Raw genomic sequence first — 23211 nt, forward strand, 5'->3', positions numbered from 1 at the left:
GCGCTGCCTACTGTACTCTGAACTTCTTTGCATGTGCCTCTCTCCCTGGGTTGGATCTGTTTTATTTCAGCCTGACAAAGCAAGCACTGTGCTCACCCCTCCACCCTTTTTCAAGTGTCACCACCAGCTTTCGCTCAGTGGTTTCCCCCTGTTTTTGCACCGTTCCTCCCCCTCCTGAGTGGGGTCAGAGCACAGGGTCACCGGAGAGGCAGCACTCACTTTTTTTTTTTTTTTTTTGCACATGGTTGGTGGAGCATGCTGTAACATGGCCTGCTCAATTACTTTACATCCCCTCTGTCTGTTTTATAATCAATATCTCGTAGTGCAATTGGTGTTGATGTCTGGAGGCTCTCCATAGGGCTGTAGAGCAGTTAAATTACCCTTTCAGCGAGGAGAGGAGGGTGTCACCTTGATAAAACGTTGTGTCGGGTGCAGCCATTGGTCTCTCAAGCGCCTGGGTGTAGCATGTGTGCTGACTGTGTTGTGGCCTTGATCTCTCCGCTGCTGGCCTTTGTCGGCTTGTAACATAATGGAGTCATCCAAGACAAAGTCAGCAATAAAACCTCCACAAGGTTTTTGCTACTACAAGACGAGGACACAGCTCCTTTCGACAATTAAACGTAGAATGTTCTGTTATTTTGAGATCCAAAATGTAACTATAAATGTAGGAAGGTCTGAAAAGAAATCCTCTGAAAATTTAGAAAATGCCTCAAATCTAAAACATTTAAGCATTATGGTTAGTCAATTTCTGCTGTAAAGAAACCAGAAGACATTAAAGCAAAATACAGAAAGCAGGACACATACATTTGAGAAAAATTAACCACGAAGAATGGTTAATAAGCAAGTAGAGATTATTTTCCTTTTTCCAAGTTTTTTCTGTTGACATTTTAGACTGTCTTAAAGGCACCATTACTGTTTCTAAAGTAGGTGTCTGTGAATAGGTTACTAGTTCTCAGTATCTTACATGAAGTCATAAAATCCTAGCTTGCTAGCTACCTGCTATGTAGTGTTAGCATTCAGCCTCTTCAGTGTTAAAGTAAATTTTATCTCAATAATGTCAATGTGTTTTAACCAGTAGCTTGGATGTTTTTATTGGGTTTTGTAGGATGGTTATGAGTTGTCAGTATCTTATATGATGTAGTAAAATGTATTGGATGAGACAGAAATTAGAACCATCCTCGGTAGCTAGCTACCTGCTATGCGGTGTTAGCATTCAGCCTCTTCAGTCTTAAAGTAAATTTAATCTCAATAATGTCAACATGGTTAAAGTAGTAGCTTGGATGTTTTTATTGGGTTTTGTAGAATAATTGATAAAATGCATAAAATTCTTTCATGACCTCAGATTGGATGAGACAGAAATTAGAACCATCCTTGCAAGCTAGCCAATAGCTATGATGTTAGCATTCAGTCTTTTCAATGTTAAAGTAAATCTAATCTTAATAATGTCAGCGGGGTTAAAGGAGTAGTTTTAATTTTTTTTTATTGGGCTCTTTGTAGAATGATTATTAGTTGTCGGTATCTTTCTCTAGGGTTCTTCATTTTGTTTAAATCCAGATTAGTTTGTCCTGAAGGCTGAAGCTAATGGCTGTTCAAAGAGGGGCCAAAACCACAGCAAGCTTTTAAGTAACATAAAACAATTCCAATATAAAATATGTTACATTTAATGCCCATTATTATTTAACTCTTTAAACTGTCAACTTAATAATTAATAATTATTGCCGAGTGTAAGTATGGAATGACCAGACATCTTACTATTCAGGAGATGAGACATATGTTCCAGAGATGAATGGTTTATGGTGCAAAATGTGCAGATGTATCCTTAAATAAAATCAAAAAACCTTGTGAATAGAGTGGTACAAGTGTCATTAACCACAGAGAAACGAGTCCTGTGCTAAAATAAACTGAGGCTCCAAAAGCAACAAAAAACACCAGATTTCAGATTTCAATTGAGGCACAAATACTTATATTTTTTGGAGAAATGTCCTGCAGTCTGGAAGTGTTTGACCAAAAATGACCATTGTTACGTTCAGAGGGAAAAGGGAAAGGAAAGTTACCCAAGTTGTTGTGGGGATGTTTTACTGCAGGAGGGACTTGTGCATGTTACAAAATCAATAACGTCTTGTGAAAAGAACATTAGGTGGAAATATTGAAACGACATCTCAATAAATCAACTGGAAAGTAAAGCTTTAGGCCTGAATAGGTTTTCCAAACAGACGACGACCCAAAACATACTACCAAATTAGTTAGAAAGTGACTTAAGGACTACAAAGTCAATGTTTTAGGACGGCCATAACAAAGCTCTGATCTCTGTCCCATAGAAAAGTAGTGGACAGAGCTGAGAGGGTTTGAGTGAACAGGCGGCCTACAAACCTGACCCAAATACGTCGGTTCTGTCAGTAACAATGGGTCCAATATCCCGGCAAACTCTTGTGAGAAGATTCTGGAAAGACACTGTAAATGTTTGACCCCAGCCATAAAAGGCAATGGTGTCAAATACAAAGGAGATGTGATCAAATTATGATTTTAAAATTAAAAACAAGTTGCCAAAGAATGTGATCAGATTCGTAGCTGCTAACTTCCAATTAGAAAAGGATTACATCCAGATTAGTAACCTCGACGCCTGCCTGACATAAACTCTCCCTGCAAACTGACGTCTCTCCTCCGATTCCCAGGCTCTTGCTTCCCAGTTGCCATCTCTTGGGAAACTTTGGGGCGAACCCCAATTGAAAGGCATCTCTGGAGGCCTTGGTGAGTTAAAGCCCCGCTGCTGGACGCTCCCACAGTGCCTTCCTTTGTGCCTGCTGTGTGAGCGGCTCACTCTGTATTCCAGCCTTGCACAACCAGCTCCAAGGAAAAAGCCTTCCAGCTCCTAGTGAAGCGAGAGAGAGAGAGGGCGATGAAGAAACCTCCCGATTTTCCCTCTCTGGATTTAATTGCCGGTGACGCTGATCCCAAAGTCTTAAATCAGCACAGACAACGTTTTATGGGCTCGTTTGTGATGGAAAAACACTCCGGAAGACACTGTGCTGCTTTTGCTGCCCCGCCGGCTCCGTCAGATCAACCCTGAATGTGATATTTGTGTTTGTGGGGATTATCGACACCCGCGTGTTTGGTTATAAAGTAAATTGGGGCCGTAAAGTTGGGCGGCTGTAAGAGATTTAGGCTGGTTTCAGGAGCAGGATATGCCCATCACCTGTATCAGTGACTATACTGAAGCGCTGATAACCTTTCACTGCAGCGGCGTGGGGAAGTGGCGCACAATGGCGAGCCAGTGTTCCCACAGGTGTAATGAGTAACCTGAATGTCAGCTCCCTTTTATAGTTGGGTCACTTCCTTGGCCCGGCTCCGGTTTCCAGTTCAGGCTTTTTTTTGTCATGGAGGTGAGCAGAGGTAACAACCTGTCTGTGCAGGCGGAGGGATTAGGGAAGGATTGGGACCTTTTATTTTGTGTCTTTTACACCTGGATTACCTTAACGGTGAGCAAACAGGTGAATGGTAGAGGATAAATTATTAACGAAAAGTGGGTCACATTGCAGAAGGGTGTTATCAGTGTAAATGCTGTAATGTTTTTTGACTTAAGTTGACTAAAAGAAAGCAGTTTAATGACCAAAGGATAAACGACCTAAACCTGGGTGAAAAGTAATTGCTCCCAGTCTGAATATGTGGTTCTGCTGCCTTTTAAGCGTTGATGACAATGAGTCTTTTACATCAGAGTTAAGGAATTTGGAGTTTTAATTCATCTAAGTCAGGTTTCCATTTTAAGCCAGTCAGATGTGGACTTCCTGGTGCACTTTCGGATCACCGACCGTCCCGCTAAATTACCAAAGTCCACTTGAGCGTACGGTCACAAACTGATAGCTGGACATCCTCCTTTTAGGATTTTTGTCCACTTTGCAGCCCTCTCCCTGGACACTCTGTTAGTTTTTCATGGAGTCAAACGCATTTTAAACAGTCACAAATAAGAAGGAACCATAATGTGCCGTTCTCCAACGCACCAATCGGATCCTTTTTCACAGCCGTAGTAGCGGTGATCGTACCGGAACCACTTCTGCACTGCAAAAACGGAACTAGAAATAAGTAAAATATTCTTTAAAATTAATGCATTTGTCCTTGATTTGAGCAGGTAAATAAGGTGATTTGCCAATGGAATAAGATGTTTGCACTTAAAATAGGAACAACTCATCTCCATCATCTTATTTCAAGTGCAGGATGTCTAAATATCTTATTTTAGGGGTCAAAATACTCATTCCATTGGCAGATAATATTATTTACCTGCTCAAATCAAGGATAAATACACTAACTTTAAGAGCATTTTACTTATTTTTAGATCCGTATTTGCAGTGTGAAATCTACGCAAGATGTTCGGATCAGATAAACGGTTCTGATGGAGGTCGGTCTGAGCCGCACACAGGGAACATGTAATATTCTGCACAATAAGCACATTTATGTCCAAAAAAGCAAATGTTTTCACTTCTTTCTTTTTTTTAAATCTGCGTCAAAAGTCAAAACAACAGTAAACAATATATTACATTATTTTCCCAGCAGTAGGGATCAATGCTGCTTTTTTGTTTTCTGGATAAATCTGATTTGCATTTTTGCACAGGGTTATTTTACCATGGCAATCTAATTTCTGTTTATTTTCATCAAATTCTTCTTTCGAATCTATAGAAACATTATTGCACAGTATTGAACAGTATTTGGTGCTAAAACTAAGCAACGAAGAGAGGAGAAAAAAGGTGGAAACTAGATGAAAGGTGCTTTTTTTTTTTTTACCTCATAACAAATGTTTAGATAATCACATCTTGTGCTTATGTGGAAAAAAGAAAAACAATAGACAGAAACGAGGTTAAATTCTTGGTGCCTGACATGAATTAATGCCACTGTTGGGCAACTCCTGCTTTGATTCGTTCATCCAGATCCACTTTGTTTTCTCATCCCTTGATGTTGTCTGTTTGTGGTTGCCGTACCGTTATAAAGCTGCCTGGAGGGCTTTTAAGTTGACTCACGGCCTCAAAAGCGGCTTTTTATGCCGTTAGAGCATCAGTTAAAGATTTAAAGGAGATTTTTGTTGTTTGAGTTTTTATCCTTCCCTTTTTTTTCTTCTTGTTTTAAGTTGCCGGTACTCCGTCCTCAGCTGCATGATCCCATTCACGCTTTGATGTCGTTCATCTCAACTTGCTCGCTGTAAATATTTAAAACTCTGTATATAGGCGAAGGCAGATATTTACTGTTTAAAGAGACGCAGCAGAGATAAAAAAAAAAAAAAAAAAAAAAAGCAACACACAACGGCAGATTGGTGTTTTCCAAATGCGCTCAGGGACAAATAGCTTAATGTTTGGAGAAAATGTCCTGTGATCTGATGAAACCATAATGACTGTTGTCATGTTTGGAGGACAAAATGGGGAAGCTTGCAAGCTTCAGTGCACCATCCCGACTGTGAAGTAAGGTGGTGGCAGCATCATGCAGTACGGCATGATGTGGAAAATTTGGCGCAACGTCTAGAGCAGGGGTGTTAAACTAATTTCTATATGGGGCCACTTTGGCGTCATGAAGTCATTAAAAGGGCCGGTTGCACGTGTAGATACTTTTCATTTCATAATTTCATTCCAGTTCACATAGAAGTATAAAAAAAATGCACAGTAACATGAAAGTAGCACTCTTAGGCCCAGTTTATACAGTTTATCTGGAAAAAAAGTTGATATTGGGGCGAGTTACACTTACAGGAGGCACAGTTTTAGCCACTTTATACACTTTAAAAGGATATATGCCTCTACTTTATGACATGAAGTGCCTTTTTTTTTTTGGCTCTTGAGGGCCGGATAATTTACCTTGACGGGCCAGATTCGGCCCGCGGGCCTTGAGTTTGACACCTGTGGTCTAGAGGCATCAGCTTGGAAGCTAAAGCGTAAACACAAACGCATCCTCCGAATGGGCAGTGACCCAAAACATGTTGCTGGGTTGGTTGCAAAGTGGGTTAAATAGAGCAAAGTCAGTGTTTTGCTGTGGCCATCGCAAAACTCTGACATTACTCTCGTGGAAAATTTGTGGAAAGAGGTAAAAAAAAAGGTGTGTTTGAGCAAGATGCCTGACCCAGTTCCACCAGTTCTGTTAGGACTGAGCCAAAAATCCAGAAAAGTACCGCGAGAAGCTTGTGGAAGAAACCCCCGGACACGTTTGACATTCATTTAATAGAACATTTTTCTGGTATCACGAACGGACCGGACCCAAAACGGGAAAGACTGAGTCGGATTTCATGTCGGATTCGAGGACATTTCCGTAAACATCTGCTGTCAACAAAAACCGAACCAAGTGGTACCTTGAGCTGAGTCGGCTGGTGCAGAAAGGTTGATTGGTTTAAAGATTTAAGAGGCCAGTGAACCGAGGCCACCCTCCTCCCCTGGATCTCCAGCAGAAGTCTGCCTTCTAAGACATTCCTCCACCCTGATGTCACCGGCTGCCTCAGAGAGGGCATATTTATCGCCTGGGGTTGAGCTTTATCTACTGTGGGGATGGAGGCGGTGGAAAAAAAAGGTGTGTGTGTGGGGGGGGGGTTGTTGTCTGAGCATCTTTGTGTCATCACACTGGACCGTATCTCCAGTCTGGAGGCTTGGATTCAAGTCTGGACTGGCCCCGTGTCTGTAGATCCCCCACCTGCATGCTGCCGCAGCCGGGAGCGCTCGAACGTCTGGGGAGGTGTGAGGCACGTCCGCCTGCACCAGCTCCAGCTGTCAGTCTGTGTTGTGGGCGCTGCCCCAGTCTGTGGTTCATGACAAAGCTCACTGAAGTATGTTGTGGTTTGACCATTGTGAAATGCCAGTTTAAACTCCACTAAATAACCAATTAGGCTTTTAAGGGTTTGGGATCTAAGTTTGCGTTTGTGTTCCCTCTCCCTCTCTCTCCATCAGACTGTTTCCCGTTGAAAGCCCGTCGCCATGTCTGAACTAGCCGAGAGGCCCTCCACAGCCGGGCAGAGGCTGGGCGCCCCGGAGAGCTTCGGCGTGTCCACCCTGGAGCCGGGCCTGCGTCCTCCAGCCCAGCCGCCGGGACGGCAGGTTTCCATAAGGGTTCAGATGCTCGACGACACGCAGGAAGTCTTCCAGATATCAGTGAGTCATGCACTTTTTTTTTGTTGTTGTGTCCCACGCCTGCAAACTTCAGTGTATTTTAAGGGGATCTTATGTGATTGAGCAACACAAAGTAGTGCAGAATTGCTAAGTGGAAATGTGAAGTTATTTATTTTTTTTTTACTCTGGTAGTCCTAAATAAATAAATGCTTTGGGGAGGCTTTTCTCCAGCGTGAACATCACTGCAAAAATAGAACTAAAAGGAAGTAAAATTTTCTTGAAATGAACGTATTTGCCCTTGATTTGAGCAGTAAATAAGACTATTTGCCAATGGAATAAGATTTTAGCACTTAGGAACAATTCATCTCCATCATCTTATTCCAAGTGCAGTATATGTAATTATCTTATTTTAGGGGTAAAAATACTCATTCCATTGGCAAATAATCTTATTTACCTGTTCAAATCAAGGGTAAATACATTCATTTCAAGAAAAATTTACTTATTTTTAGTTCTGTTTTTGAAGGCAGGTCGGATTTCGCTGCAAAAAGGCAACTCAAAGTAAGTAAAAACTTCTTGAAATTAGTGTATTTTTCCTTGATTTGAGGAGCTAAATAAGACTATTGGCCAATGGAATGAGAGTTGATATCCTGCACTTGAAATAAGATGATGGAGATGAATTGTTCCTATTTTAAGTGCATAAATATTATTCTATTGGCAAATAGTCTTACATACCTGCTCTAATCAAGGAAAAATACACTGATTTCAAGAAAATTCACTTACTTTTAGTTCCCTTTTTGCAGTGATGGGTATGTCCTGCTGGTTCATACCCATTGTTGTTTAGATTATGGCCTAGTCAAAGCCCAGACACAAATCCTCTTCAAAGTCTCTGGGAACACATAAAAACTGATTTTTACCGAGCCTTTCCATCAAATCTGAGTGAGTTAGAGCACTTTTGCAAAGACAAAGGCCTAAAAATATCAGTCTAGGTGTGTAAAGCTGGTAGAGAGCAACCGCTGCTGTAAACGCAGCGAAGGGACGACTCTTTTTCAGATTTTAGTTGCAAATGTCGCATAATTTGCTCCGTTTCATGTTACAGACTGCTTTGTGAAGGTCTGTAACATGAAATCCTTCTATATTACATGCATGTTTGTGGCTGCAACGTGACAAACCCTTAAAATGTTCAGTGCTTTCTGCACAATCCCCTACCTGTCTTTCCCTCCATCTGCTTTTTTTTTTGTTTGTTTATTTGTTTGAAGCTTTCTCTCTTCTACTCGTCTCTTGAGGTGAGGCGGTCAAATCCACACCTGAGAAACATCTGTGGAAACAAAGGGCTGCGGATATTCTTCCTTCATTTCCTGCTAAAACCCCGTCTCGGCTTCTCGTTTAAAGGCGATTTGCTGCGAATGCCCCGTTCACCTTTGGAGTCCAGTCTCAGATCCCCACTTCCTGGAGATACTCAGGAAGTTGGAGCAAAGCCAGCTTCCTGTTTAAACACACCACACCTACAGACCCCGACTCAGTCAGACCCCGTGTGTGTCTACCAGCTGCAGGGATCTGATTTTAAATCACCCATTTGTTCCATACATGCTCCAGCGCCTGTCCTCCATACCCCTCCGCCATGCCGTTGTGTCTGAGTCAACTCCGTAACTGTGTCATGTTTGCATATTGGAGAATTTGCGTGTGTTTTGAATCGAGCTGGAGCATGTAAAGTACCCTTGCACAATGTTTCTCGTATCTCTGCAATAGTCTCTGATGCGGTGAGTCGTCTCCTAACTGCGGGAGGCTTGAATTTCTGGTTTAACGTCTCGTCGCGAGCTGTGTGTCCTGCTCGAGGGTTTGCATGCCCTTTGGAAAACCCAGCTGCTGTGTTATCAGTGCAGATTTAAAGGGGATTTTCTTTTTGTTCCCTTTTTTTTTTTTTTTCTCTTGTGACGTTAATTAAGAGAGAATCCACTGGCTTGTCGAGCTTCCATAGCTGCCGGTCTGGGAAGCCATAATTGGCTTTCAGCTAAAATGCCAAGAATGTGATGTGGCTGCTGCCTGAGGACGTGTCTGTGGATGAGAGGACGGTTCGGCAGGCAGTTGGTGTCTGGATTTTTTTTTTTTTCTGAATGCGTTTTGAGGTCCTGAATAGATGTCTTTGCTCGTACAGTTTTAAAAAAAGAAAAAAAAAACAAGAAGGCTGGGGTGCTCTGCAGAAAGACAGAGAGAGAGAGAGAGAGAAATCCTTATCATTCCCCAGTCCTTAACTCAACCCAGTCATGCATTAAGAAAAACAGCCTCTATGAAACATTTATTGATAAATTAAGGGCAGAATATATGAGCTTAAAAGATGCACCGATGGCTCTTTTGTTGACAATTTCAGTTGTCTTTAAAAAAAAAACCTGACCTGCTAATCCTTTCAATGGCCTCTAACGTGGATCTTAGGGCGGGTCTGGCTGCCCTGCAGTGTCATGGTAAATTTCCTATAAACACAGACATTACAAGTGGCTAACTCTTTTTCATCTAGTTAAGATAGATAGATAGATAGATAGATAGATAGATACTTTCTTTCTTTATTGATCCCTTAGGGCAGGGGTGTCAAACTCATTGCTACATTACGTTGCAACTGTGTAGATGACACTTTTGATTTGATAATTTCATTTCAGTTCACATAAAGATTTACAAAAAAAATGACAGTAGTGTAGGCCCAGTTTATCTGTAAATAAATAAAAGTTCATATTATGGTGAATTACACTTTAAACTAATCATTTTGCATCACTTTTTCTCTTTTTGGACAGTTCTGGGTTGTTTTAATGTGTTTTGGGAAAACTGACATCTAGTGGCAGGATGCTGCTATTACACAGTAAAAAAAATCAACATTCGCTACAGGAGGCACAGTTTTAGCCTCTTAATACACTTTAAAAGCATATATGCCTCTACTTTATGACCTAATATGGTTTGTGCGGCGCTCCAGGGCCGGATAAATTGTCTTGACGGGCCGGATTCGGCCCGCGGGCCTTGAGTTTGACACATGTTCCTTAGGGGAACTTCAGGAAACCTACGGTCTGTCAAATCTTACATTGAGAAAGAAATTGTGAGACAATCTTTAGTCATTAGCATAGATAGATGGCCTGTGGGGTTTTTTTTTTTTTCAGTCTAACTGAACACATGAACTAAATGACTTACATTCAACTCTTTATACAATCTAATTAACACCCAAAACTCCCTTTTCATGCATTGCTGGACTGATCTCTATGATGGATCTGCTTGGCGGGTCCTGCTGTACTGTTGATTCTCGGCATCTTCCATCGCTAAGCTAGCCCAGTGTGGCGACTTTAGGCCACTTTAAGAAATTTCCATGCTCACTGCTCTAGCCGCACTCATGCTGCATTCACTGGGCGGGGAAAACATGGGATCTGTGAACGTTGGGACGGCCTTTTTGGCAGCCAAGCTGAAAATCTGCATTTTTTTTTTTTATTGATGCCCGAGCAGTAGATGCATCCCTGTCAAGACGAGTCTAATTTCACGTTTAACAGCATATTTCTATAGTTTGTGGCACGGTTTAGGCAACAGTTGTTGGTTGTTTCTCTGCAGTAGCACCGGAAACACTGCAAAAATGGATCTAAAAATAAGTAAAATTTTCTTAAAGTTAGTGTATTTATCCTTGATTTGAGTAGGTAAAATGGATTATCTGCCAATGGAATGAGTATTTTGACCCCTAAAATAAGATAATTAGACATCCTGCACTTGAAATAAGATGATGGAGATGAATTGTTCTTATTTTAAGTGTAAAAATCTTATTCCATTGGCAAATAGTCTTATTTACCTGCTCAAAATAAGGACAAATACACTCATTTGAAGAATATTTTACTTATTTCTAGTTCTGTTTTTGCAGTGAAATGACATTAACCACTGGAAACAGCAGGCAGCACAGCTCAGAAAGTGACCCAGCCTAATAAATGACGGTCTTTTTTGGGGCGCTTAATGAATTCGGTGAAATCAAGTTCCCATTGTGTTCACCTAATCTGTCTTTTCCCGCCGTAACGCCGTGCTGTGTGTTTGTGCCGTAGGTGTGAATCAAGAGATAAGCCTCCAGCTTTGCACCGGCGTTGGCTCTCAAATGGGCATTTTTCTCGGTGGAGGGGGAGCTCGTTAAGCAGCCCGTTATCTCCGGACCTCAGCGGGGCGTCGCAGAGCAGCAGCAATCCATTCTATAAACGACTTTTACTTTCATTACCGTCAGTCTGTGTGTGTGTGTGTCATCTTAAACTCATGAATGTATCACTATGGGTTCAGATGGGAGGACAGTGGCTACTGTCGGGTTTTTTCTCACCTCGTGTCGTATTTGTGAGGAGGCGCTAAGGAGCAAAACTCCACAGCAGCTCCGTAATGTCGAGACAATAAACACACTTCTGTAATTCACCTCTACAAGTCATTCAGAGCATCTCCTCTCATCTTTGTTCTTCTTTGTTTGTTTATCTAGAGTTATTTCTTGTCCCTCTTTGTGCCCTTCCTTTCTCCCATTGCCTTCACCTCCCTTCTGTCCTCCTCGATTCCTTCTCTGTGCTTTTCTTTCCTTGCTTTTTCCCTCCCTTTTTCTGTTGCTGTTCCTTTATCCTCCTCTGTCCCTCTTGTATCTCGTTTGTTACTTCTCTTGTTAATCCTTTTTTTTTTTATCTGTCCTTCATTCCGTTACTTCTGTGTGACCTCATTTAATTCCTTTGGGTCCTTGCTTCCTTCATTTCCTCCCTTGTTCTTTTCTTCCATAATTTTTGTCTTTTTTGCCCTTTCTTTCCTGCCTTCCTTCATTCCTTGTGATTTTTTTCCTTCCTTCATTATTTTCCTAGTGCTTTTATCCTTTCTTCCTTCCCTTTCCCCTTCCTTTCTTCCTTTCCTATTGCTTCTATCCTTGCTTCCTTCCCTTTTCCCTTCCTTTATTCCTTTCCTAGTGCTTCTATCCTTGCTTCCTTCCCTTTTCCATTCCTTTATTCCTTTCCTAGTGCTTTTATCCTTTTATCCTTTCTTCCATCCCTTTCCCCTTCCTTTATTCCTTTCCTAGTGCTTCTATCCTTGCTTCCTTCCATTTTCCCGCGTGGCGGATAATTAAGATTGCATTACTGTGCAATGAGTATATTTGTGGATAATTTCCCCCTCAGAAAGACTCTAAATGCCTTTATTTGCACTTTGTGGAGACGATGCACGTGCAGGATAGCTCTCAGCAAACCTTTTCATCCCTTTAGACCTGGTTCTTTGGTTTGGTTACAGAGTGGGAATGTATTCCACGCCTTCTCTTTGCGTAACACTGCACATTTTGTTTTTTTAGCTTGTTTGTTTTTCACAGATTTTAATCAAGCATCTCCCCTAAAACCAACAGATTGTGCTTTCATATTCCTTCTCCGACTTATGCTGACTAAGACGAAATCCTCCTGATTCCCTGGAGATCAGTTGAGCTCCGATAAGCCGGTCCCCCATTCACCTCCCCTCACTAAGAAATCCCATTTGCCAACATGACGCCTTTTATGAGACTTCCAGCCAACACATATGGAGCCATATAACCTCCCTACACCCATCTATCCCAACTCTTTTCTTCTGACAAGGATGATTTTAAAGTTTATTTTTGCCGTTTTCTTCTCATCCATTGGCAGCCAGGGTTCCTCTGGTTTCCTATCTTGTCCTCCATGCTCACTTGACCCTAATCCCTGTAAAACCATCCAGTATATGCTCACCATGATTGACTTTCTCAGTGAATGTCAGGGGCTTTAGATGCACACCATCTGACAGCAGGAGGGAGACGAAGAGGGGTGGCCTTAGGTGCGCGGTGGAGCTGTGGAAAGATACCGGCCTCCAGAGGGGGAAGGCTACGAGGATTAGGATGACAGATCTACTCCATGGACATCATTTGATAACCTGGCAGCCTGCGATAAATAACTGACACGTCCCCCTGACACGTTTTACCCGCAACGCAAACACAAACACACGCTGCTTAGCTTGGATGTGGATTGGCTGACATTTAAAATTGATGGGCCTTTGTGCTGCCTGCTGTCTGGGGACTGAGTAGGGTGTAAATATGGAGGCAGAATGAAGCAGGGAGCTGCGACGCTACTTTAAAGTCCTAATGCACAGAGGTAGCTGTAAACATGGATCGTTTTAGATTATAATCACTCTAAATGTTGTAATGTTTGTTTTTTATTGCTGTTCTGCAAAAGAAACACAAGGGCCTTAGTAGGTATGCTCCTCTTCTTTATTTACGTCCTGAAAAATCAGCTGTGGAGCAGATTTCTATTTGTATATGATACGAAATGGGTTGAAATTTTTTTGTAACTTCACATCATTTTTTTATTTAATTTTTTTTATTGGAGCCAAAAGAAGAAATAAAACAAAACAAAGATATATATATATATATATATATATATATATATATATATATATATATATATATATATATATATATATATATATATATATATATATATATATATATATATATATATATATATATATGAATACATATAAAAATATATAGTCACATATACAGTATGTCTCTTTCTGTGATCACACACAGATCTACACTGCAAAAAGGGAACTAAAAGTAAGTAAAATTTTCTAGAAATAAGTGTGTTTTTCATTGATTTGAGCAGGTAAATAAGACTATTTGCCAATGGGATTAGTAGCTCTACCCCTAAAATAAGATAATTAGATATTCTGCACTTGAAAAATGATGACGGAGATGAATTTTTACTACTTTAAGTGCAAAAATCTTATTCCATTGGCAAATAATCATATTTACCTGCTCAAATCAAGAGGAAAATGCACTCATTTCAAGAAAATTTTACTTAATTTAGTTCCCTTTTTGCAGTGTATACAGTCAGTACAATACTGCCAAAGCTTCGTATCAAAGTAAAAATTCCCACATTACAGTCCAGCAGTTTCAGCCCCTTTTTTTTGTATTTTTTTTTTAATCCCCAACAAGAAAGAAAAAGGGAATAGAGGGGAAAAAAAACAACAAACAAAAACCCCCCCCCCCCCCCCCCTTCCCCTCTCAGCTCAAAGTCCACTTGATGAAAAATAAAACAAATGAATGTGTCATTCATCAGGTATGAAAACCCCTACTCATAAAATAACAAAATACAGTGGCAGGCATGTCCTTAACCCAGAGGGAAATGGAGGGACTTTTATCAGACTTCCAATGTAAAAGTAAAATATGCCTTGCCGGTAAAGATGTAAAGGCAACAATCTCCTTTTGAGCAAAACTTAGAACTAAAGTAGGGTTGAGGATACCAAATATAGCTACTAATGGACAAGGTTGTAAATCTACTTTCAAGACAGAGGACATAATTGAGAAGTAGTTAGACCAAAAATTATATAATTTGGAACAAAGAACATGTGGCCAAGATTGCATGGGGAGCCTTTGCATTTGTCATATACAGTATATCCACGACAAACTGCACATCATTTTAAATGAACCAATAGGATGCAGGGTAGTTAACCTGGAGGCTGGAGAGTATGGGAGGGACTGGGAGACAAATGAAATGAAACGTATTCATTTGGAGCATATGCAGCTACATTGCTTTTATTTGAAAGTGGTTCTTAAGTGCTAAAGCAATCAGCATCATTCACCACCACTGATGATGGGTTAGTGTGAATGCTAACCAGGGCCTTGTAAGAGTCTCAGGTAGCAATATACTAATAATCTAATTGAAAGCATGCTTCTGTATCCTATTCAATTAGAAGGGTAAATAATTTTTCTTATTAATCTAATATATTTTACAGAATAAACATCTGTTTCAGGGTGAGCTAAAACACTTGCATTATGGGTTTATGAGTTCTCTAGAGCCAAACATTCGCTTTGAAAGACATAATTTATTAACGTCATCAGAAACCTTCATGCATGTGCAGAAATCCCCCAGTCCCAACTCAATCATTCGCTTCAAAACACTAAAGCTACGCCAACTCTGTTTATTATCCCTGCACAGCTGAATGGCTGTGGAGGGATTTCTTTTTGCTCCTCTGTATGAATGTAGGTATGTGTGGACTTTCTGCTTTTATTAAAGAGCTGTCGTGTTTTCCTTTTAGTCTATTTTATGTCCTGTTAGGATTGTCAGAATGATATTGTGATACAATTTTCTGCGGCAACAGGCGATAAAGTATTATCGTAAGTAATGCCATAGATATATTAATCTGTATGGTGCGGTGAGGCTTCAGACTTTTTTTTCTCTGAAATATTAAATGTTTAATCAGATTTGTGGATGTAATATGTCGTCTTTTATGGTTGTTTCTCAATTGAGTGAAATTTTTATCTTTTTAATATAATCTGAATTACTAGTCTGCAGAGGACGGTAATAAAGATGATTGAAAAACTGAAAGCAAATCTGTAACGTGAGAGGGATTAATATGTTAATGTCGCATGAAGATAAACTTAATTACTGGAAAATAGAAACATTTACTATTACATGTTCATATATGCACCGTAACTAGAAAGAAAACCCAATATAAACTGCTTAATATGTGGCAGCAATCTTTTTTTAAATGACCTGAAATTACCTATGATCAAAGGTTTGTAAATTAGTTTCAAAGAAAATTTAAAAAAATCCTTCAATGTAAGCAAGTAGTATATTCTTTTTGAATTTCGATCACTTTTCATTAAGGTAACTGCATAAAATCAGGAGTTGATTGAGGTTCAGTGTAAAATGAAACAATTTAATACATATTTCAAAAAACTAAAACTAAGATCCTATTAAAGAATTTTTTTTTTTTTTTAAAGTTTGAGATGGTATTTTAAGATTAAATGTGACCAAAGCTAAAGGTGCAGATTTTTGGTAGTTGGCCTTAAAAGCAAAATTAAACCTCCTAAATGAAAAAGCTAATTTGCGTAAAGTTAGCCAGCTTGCTACAACTGAATTATTGGCCTTTATTGTACTTAATCTGTGTAGTCTTTCTGTTTTCTAAGAGCATGAAACAAGAAATTATATCCTTTGAAAAGAACCATTTTCAATATTAGTCCAAATAAAAAAAAAATAGATTTCCTAGCGTAACACTGTTAGCTAAGGTTAGCAGCTAAAGTATAAAGAAGGCAGCTTTGTGCAAAATATTTTTTTTAGCCTAGTTTCATCATTTAGATTAATCAGATGTTGCTGACAATGACAATTTAGACTGAATAAAATACAATTGGTCAAACAATAAACAAAGTGGGTAAAAAATAAACTTGCCTACTCACAGAGCTAATGTTAGCTGTGCTTATTAGCTAACTGACTGATTAGTCTGCTGTGTCTTGGCAGCTTTTGTCAGGAGTAGAAACGTAATCTATTAATGTATGACAAGTACCTTTTTAAACAAAAACTGAGATTTTAAATTAAAAATATTTGTTTTAAGACCTTTTTGTAGTTTATTCGGGGTTAGCTAATGTTTGTAACTAAAGCTTGACAAGAAGTCATTTGTGTTGTGGTTGGTTTTGTTTATCAAAATACAGTTTCACTAATCATTGGTCAAACCTTGAAAATAACACTTTATTAAATAGAAATGTAAATTGTCAAAGTTTAACATGCTTACTCAGACTTATTGATGGCTAAGTTAGCTTTATAGCTACACTTGTGCAGCATTGTTAGCAAAGGCTAGCAGCAAAAGCCTAACAAAAAGTGGGTTTATATATATATATATATATATATATATATATATATATATATATATATATATATATATATATATATATATATATATATATATATATATATATATATATATATATATATATATATATATATATATATATATATGAGTAGCACAAGTTTTGCATAAAATCATGGCCTTATTTTATTTTATTCTGACCAACTGTGCTGCACTATGACTAATAATAGATATTTTTTTTTGGCAATGTGGCAATAAGAATTGTTGTCTTAATGCCAAAAAGAGCCTAACAGATTTTACTTTCACAAGTGGAGCGGTACAGCTTTCGCCATACTGCTCCGCTTGATTTATGCATGTAAATAGTTTTATTATAATTCATGTGGGGAGTATTTCAAATGATGTGGATACTACAATGGGAAAGTAGGAGAGGAAAGGAAAAACAAGAAAAAAAGGAGAAAAGGTGAAAGAAAGAGGAGATAAAAGGGAGAGAATATTAAAACGTCTTCAGTCTGCTTTGTCACCAGCTAAGAGAGATGTAAAAAGAACAGCACAACCAACAGATATAGTATAACAGATACAATAAAGTAACACCTTGATACCATCGCTGAAGTATATGTAGTATTATTTAATCCGACATGGTAGCTGAAGATAAAAATATGGGCTTTCTGTATGGAAGTAAATCTCTAAATACCTGGAACCCAGCACCTGTAGTTGTTTGTGAGTGTACACTTGTGCATGTGAAGTTTTTCAAAAAGAAAAATGCTCAATAGTGGTTGTGAAGAGTATGGCAAGAGAATGACATGGTTGGTATTGGCTTTACTACTCCTGTGGTTAAAAAAGGCATTTCCTTTAACCTCTTTTTTAATTGTTTTGTGCAAGGAATCCTGTACTTATTAGAGATGAAAATGTGTTCACCAATAGGAATAAGTTAAATTGCATTTGATATCTTTACTAACTCCAAACCCTAAACCCTGTCTGGGTCTGGCTTTGTTGAATTTGCTCCTTTTGTTGGTGAGGTGGGTTTCTGCACGTGGAGCCACGTGAGAGCCATTTGAACTTGCCGAGTGCAAAGATGGGGCCACAGACAATGCTTCCCTGAAGCTAGGGAAAAAAGAAAGAAATGATAGCAGATCGTTGCTTGTGAGTGAAAAAGCATCCCCTGATGGCGAGAGATGATTGCTGAGGTTGTTTGTGAATGGTAGCAGAAAACAAAAGGGTAGAGGCCTTACTGAAGGACAGAAAAGAGACGCGGTGCTGAGCTCTTTGTGGTGGAAAAAGAGACACACATCCGACTCCCACAGAAGCCAGTGAATGAGCAAACACTGGCTGCTTCGCTTGGCTGCAAGTCCCTTTTTTTTTTTCCTCCAGTACTGCAGTGAATTAGGGCCTCGGTGAAGAAGTTCAGCAGTGGACGTGCAGGGGCTCTTTTTAGGGTAATCACTGTACCCCTGCCACACTGCAGTTCCCAAAACCACCAAACCAGATTTGCAGTTGCTGTTTGTGAATGTTGTTTTAGTGCAGCCTTCTGTAGCCGTAGAGGTGGGCTTGTGGCGAAGCGATCCCTGTGGTTTGTAGGAGTGTAGCTGCTTGTTTGAACCCTAGAAACTTGGATGAGGCCAAAAACTGATTTGGGAAATCTGGCCTCGGCTCTGTTCTCTAAATGTTCTCCCAAAAAAGCAGAGCTACGTCTTATTAGACTCTCGCTCCGGCTGCTTCTGCTGCTGTAAATCTTCATTTTGATGATTGAAGAGGGATGTTTGGGTTCTGTCAGGCTTTTCCATTAGCCTGAAAGCCTGAAACTCCCCCACCATACAGGCAAGAGAAAAAAAAAAGGAATGCCGAATCTTAATCTGTAGTAATTGTTTGGAACCGCTTCCACATGGATGAGATCAAAATTAATTGGGAAGTTCAAGCGCTTTATAAATAACATAAAGATGCTGCAGTCGCACCACTCCTCCAGTGAGGACATTTTAAGGTCAGTTCAGAGCTGCACAAGATCAGGAACATCTCATAGAAATAATGAACATTTACCTGCACTTGAGAATGTTATCCCCTAAACATGTTCAATTCAATTCAGTTTTATTTATATAGCGCCAATTCATGAAACATGTCATCTCAGGGTAACCTGACCCTAGCCAAATGACTTTCGCTCTGCGTAGCTCCACTGATCCATCTGGAACAGATCCATAGGAATGGCGTTTCAGAAGGCGGGCCTTATCAAAAATCCTTGCATATGATTGGATAAGCCACTTGTCTGTCATCTTTATCGACGTGCTATTTCAACCACTCACACCGAAGCTAACCCGTGACGTTGATGAGAGCAACGCAGGAAAAAACAAAACTTGCCAAATCCGGTCGGGAGAAGGGCGAAAACATCATTTCCACCAACAAAAGCCTTCAGAGGCGTTCTCTGATGTTCTTTTAATGAAACAATATTAGGTAGATTGGACAACACGGAAGAAATAGCAACATTAATGCTAACGCTTGCTTCCTCGATGCGAGCCGCCATTGTTGTCTGAATCAAAACAGTCTCACGTCACGGTCACTTCTCCACTACGTCACATCTATGAAACTCCAGCCCTGCGTCCTGATTGGCTGGACAGTAAAATGGGTTGAAGAAATCACTCTCTATGGGAGAGGTCCCAGATGGATGTGAGTGAAGCTAGGCGGAACGATATTCATCTGGCTCGTCAGATTAATCTCAAGGCACTTTCTAACGTCAAATTCAATCAGATTATACAGATTGGTCAAAAAGTTTCCTCTCTAAGGGAAACCAGTTGATTGCATCAAGTCTTGACAAGCAGCATTCACTCCTGCAGAAGCGTAGAGCTACAGGGAGAGTCGTCTGCATTGTACATGGCTTTGCAGCAATCCCTCATACTGAGCAAGCATGAAGCGACATACGCCAGGTGTGTGAATTAAGGGCCTGTAAAGACAGCTAACTGGTCAAATATATTACAGATTATGCAGAGGGGGGATGCATTACTTGGAATATAACATTCAGTCAATCACTGCATCCAGTCAGTGCAATTGTGATCATATTTCATGCTCTGAAGTCGCGGTGATGAATGCTTTGTGTTGAGCAGCCCTGGGTGCTGTATGTCGTTTTTGCCTGTTAGATCTGTCTTAATCTCTTTCCTTGCTCCCTCCTCGTCTCCTCCGGGATGTTTTCCAGGAGTCCTTGGTGTTATTCTGCAGCGTCGCCCCTGCTGCGTCCCTGAGTTGATCCTCTGAGAAACCAGCGTTGGAATGTAGCCCTGACTGTGATGTGGGAGGGGGAAAAAAAAAAAATAGTTTTGACTTTCATCACCTCCCCTCTTTTTTTTTTTTTTCTTTTTCTCAGCTTGGAAATTTTAACTTTTACGTCCTTTTTTTTTTTTTTCTTGGGTGTAATTTTTGTTCAGTTTTTGTCACTCTGGTCCCAATCCACAGCAAGAAGTAAATCAAATTTGAATGGAAAATACCTTTCTTCAGTTGCAGGATTTCACAGTGATTTGGAAATTTGATTGTTTCTGGCTCCCAGCGTGTCTCTTTTTTTTTAATCCACTACATCTGCACGCTGTGGCTGTTTTTAATGAGCGATGCATTTCTGTGAACATGTTGCAAGACCAAAACTTCCTAATATGACTCAGATTTGCAGATCCCGGTGATTTTTTTGCATCAATTTGTTTTTTGTTGTGCTCAAATTTTTTTTGTCCTACTAAAAGTGGCTCAAAATGCAAGAGGACATTTAAGATCAGGTTTAAAATATGGCCTCCTAATGGTTGCAGGTTGTTAGTCTCCTCCAAAAAGGAGCTCCAGAGGCTGTTTTTGTACCCGATTATTTTTTTTTTTTTCCCCACAAGGCGTAGTTCAGACACACCCACCATCAAAACTACCCAGCATGCTAATTACATTTTTTATCCTTTGGGGCTGTGGATGTATTCCCCTCTGCTCTTCGGTTTAATTGTCTGCCACGAGTGTGCTGCAGGGCATAGCATCCACACACCGAGACACGCATCATTGTCTTTACAGCAGACTGCTGGCGTCGTCCTCCACCCCCCCATCAGCTGTGTTGGGAACTTAATTTCCCAGATCTGGCAGGTATTTGCCAACATGCTGCATTTTTTTTTCTCCGCTCTTAGATGGCGTTTGTACGTCTCTCTTTGTTGGGTTAAGCTGTTTAGCATAATCCAAACGTGTGAGGGTGTGATTGGTGGACAGATAAAAAGGGGTAACGGTCTCCCAGCTATCCTGTGGTTCTTTTTATGGGGAATTGTACAGTTTGTACCAAGCAATTTTCTTAATCAGGAGGTGTTTTTTTTTTACTGTGGGTATTGCTTACTCACATTGTTTCAGCTCCATCACTAATTCTTCATGAGACTGAGATCAGGGCTTCATGATTGCTTCTCCAAAAATGTTGACTTTGTTTTCCTTAAACTGCTTTGTAACGAACTTGGTGGTTTGTTTATTGGCCATTTGGAAGAGCCGTCTGTCACTTTATGAACTTTGATAGATGGATATCTTTATTGTCATTTTGTATGCACAAAGTGCGTACAGAACGAAATTTCGTTTGCATACAGCTTGAAAAAAAGTCACTCTAAAAATCACAGTAGATTGCAATATTTTTCAGGATAAAGATGCAGCAGCGATTTATGTAAACAGTTGAAATGGAAAACCAATGTAAACAATGCATGGGAAATAGACAGTGTGCTATTCACGTATCCAGACGCAGCAGCAATTTACATCCTGACCCCTCTGGCTGTAACCAGACGAGTTATCCGCCGTGTTTTGTTTTGAAACATTCGCAGGCAGAACCAGGAAGTTAACAGTTGAAGGATAAATCCCTGAAAATTATTGGTATGTAAAGAAATAGTGTTTGCAAGGCCTTATACAGCAAAATGAGATGTTTGTCAATGGCCTCAGTTGCAATAAAATAGCAGAGATTGACATTTTCTTTGCTGGGATAGAAGCTGAGATGTTGCTGGGTGCCCTGTGCTCAGCGGGGAGGAGAAGCAACAGCAGGGGGGGTCTTTGTGACCCGTCTTCTCAGTGGAGGAGCTAGCTGCAGTTGGTTAAAGCTGGTTTCACGCTCTGCTTCTGTGGGTCTGTCAGGGAGAAGCGGCACAGGCTGTTGTTGGTGACAGGGTACATTATTCTGAGCTGTTGGGATAAGCCTCCAGTGAGTCTTTGCTGATTTAACAGCTGATCTGAGGACAGATTGACGCTCGCCATGATTGGGGCTACACAGTCCAGAGAAGTCTAGAAAATTGGTTGTTTTTCCAGACTTTATTCTCCGTCCCATTCTCCAAATGTTCTTTCCTCTCTCCCTATCTCCTTCCTTACTTCCCTGTGCCCTCTTACCTTTTACCCTCTCATCCTTGTCATACCTACCTTATTTCTGTCCATCCTTCCTGGATTCCTGCTTCCATTCCTTTCTTCTTCATTGTGCCCTTTCGCTTCTCTGTGTCCTACCTTCCTTCTATCCATCTTTTCATCCTTCCTTGTCATCTACGTCCACTCCTTCCTTTGGACCTACCTTCTTCTGTGTCCTCCTTCCTTGTTTCCCACCTCCATTCTTCCCTTTTCCCCCTCGTTCTTTTCTTCCTACCTATGTTTTGTCTTTCCTCTCCTGTCTCCTTCCTTTCTGTTTTGTACCCACCGCTTCTCTTACTTGTGCCCTTCCCTTCTTAGTTTTGCTTGTGTCCTTTTATTTCTGTCCTTTGTTGTCCTTTCTTCAGTGTGTCCTTCTTCCTTGTTTCCTACCTCCATTTCTTACTTGTGTCCATCCTTCTTTTCTTTCTGGTGTCCTACCTCCCTACTTTACTGGTTTCGTATCTCCGTTCTTGTCTCATTCCTTCGTTCAGCGCTCCTTCCTTGCCTCCTTCCCTGTGTCCTACATCCCTCCCTCTTGTCCCTCTCTCCTTCCAGTTTCCTGTTGTTCCCAGCTTCTATATATAAACCCTGTCCACTATATTTAATCTTCCATAAATTCAAGGCGAACTTTTAATATTTCACGTTTTAAACTTGAGGAAAGGGGAAATCGAGCAGGTCGCGTCTGGAGAAGTATGGAATCGTCACCTGAAAGAAGTGTAGGGACCTTTAATAGTCGCCTTCTCCTGCAGGTTGCTGTAACCCGAGCTGGCCTTTCTCTGTTGATGCTGACGCACATTTCACCAGCAGGACGCAGCATGTTCTCTGGTATGAAGTTTCCTGATATGTCTGACCATGCAGGAACCAAAACACACCCAGACTGACAGCTCAGACCTCTCCTCATGGCCTCCCCTCAACACCTCCTCAAATTTCCTCATCTTTTTTGCTTCAGTAGAGCCATTTTTTCCCTCTCCTCTTTGAATAAAACAGATCCTTCCTGACAGTCATAACAGGGACTAAAGGAAAGGGGCAACGTTTAGCTGTTTTCCCTCTCCAGTATTTCCTCCTGTGAAGAGTTCCCATCATCCGTTTCACCCGACTGCTTCCCTCCCTGCTGACAGGAGGCAGCCTGCAGCAGAGCAGACCAGGAAGTACGTTCATGCTTCAATCAACAATGAAACGCAGTTTTGAT

At 40.5% G+C, this 23211-nt stretch overlaps 1 protein-coding gene across 5 annotated transcripts in view; it reads left to right on the forward strand.

Moving 5' to 3' along the window:
* Positions 1-23211, forward strand: part of farp1 (FERM, RhoGEF (ARHGEF) and pleckstrin domain protein 1 (chondrocyte-derived)) — a 71177-nt gene that overhangs the window by 1560 nt on the left and 46406 nt on the right. For all 5 annotated transcript variants that reach the window (XM_036129509.1, XM_036129511.1, XM_036129512.1 and 2 more), the window contains exon 2: positions 6906-7106. In XM_036129509.1, coding sequence (XP_035985402.1) covers positions 6933-7106 — 174 coding nt within the window. In that variant the 5' untranslated portion in view covers positions 6906-6932. The remainder of the gene's footprint in view (positions 1-6905; positions 7107-23211) is intronic.

The sequence above is a fragment of the Fundulus heteroclitus genome, unplaced genomic scaffold (genome assembly GCF_011125445.2).
Source record: "Fundulus heteroclitus isolate FHET01 unplaced genomic scaffold, MU-UCD_Fhet_4.1 scaffold_178, whole genome shotgun sequence".
Classification (NCBI taxonomy): Eukaryota; Metazoa; Chordata; class Actinopteri; order Cyprinodontiformes; family Fundulidae; genus Fundulus; species Fundulus heteroclitus.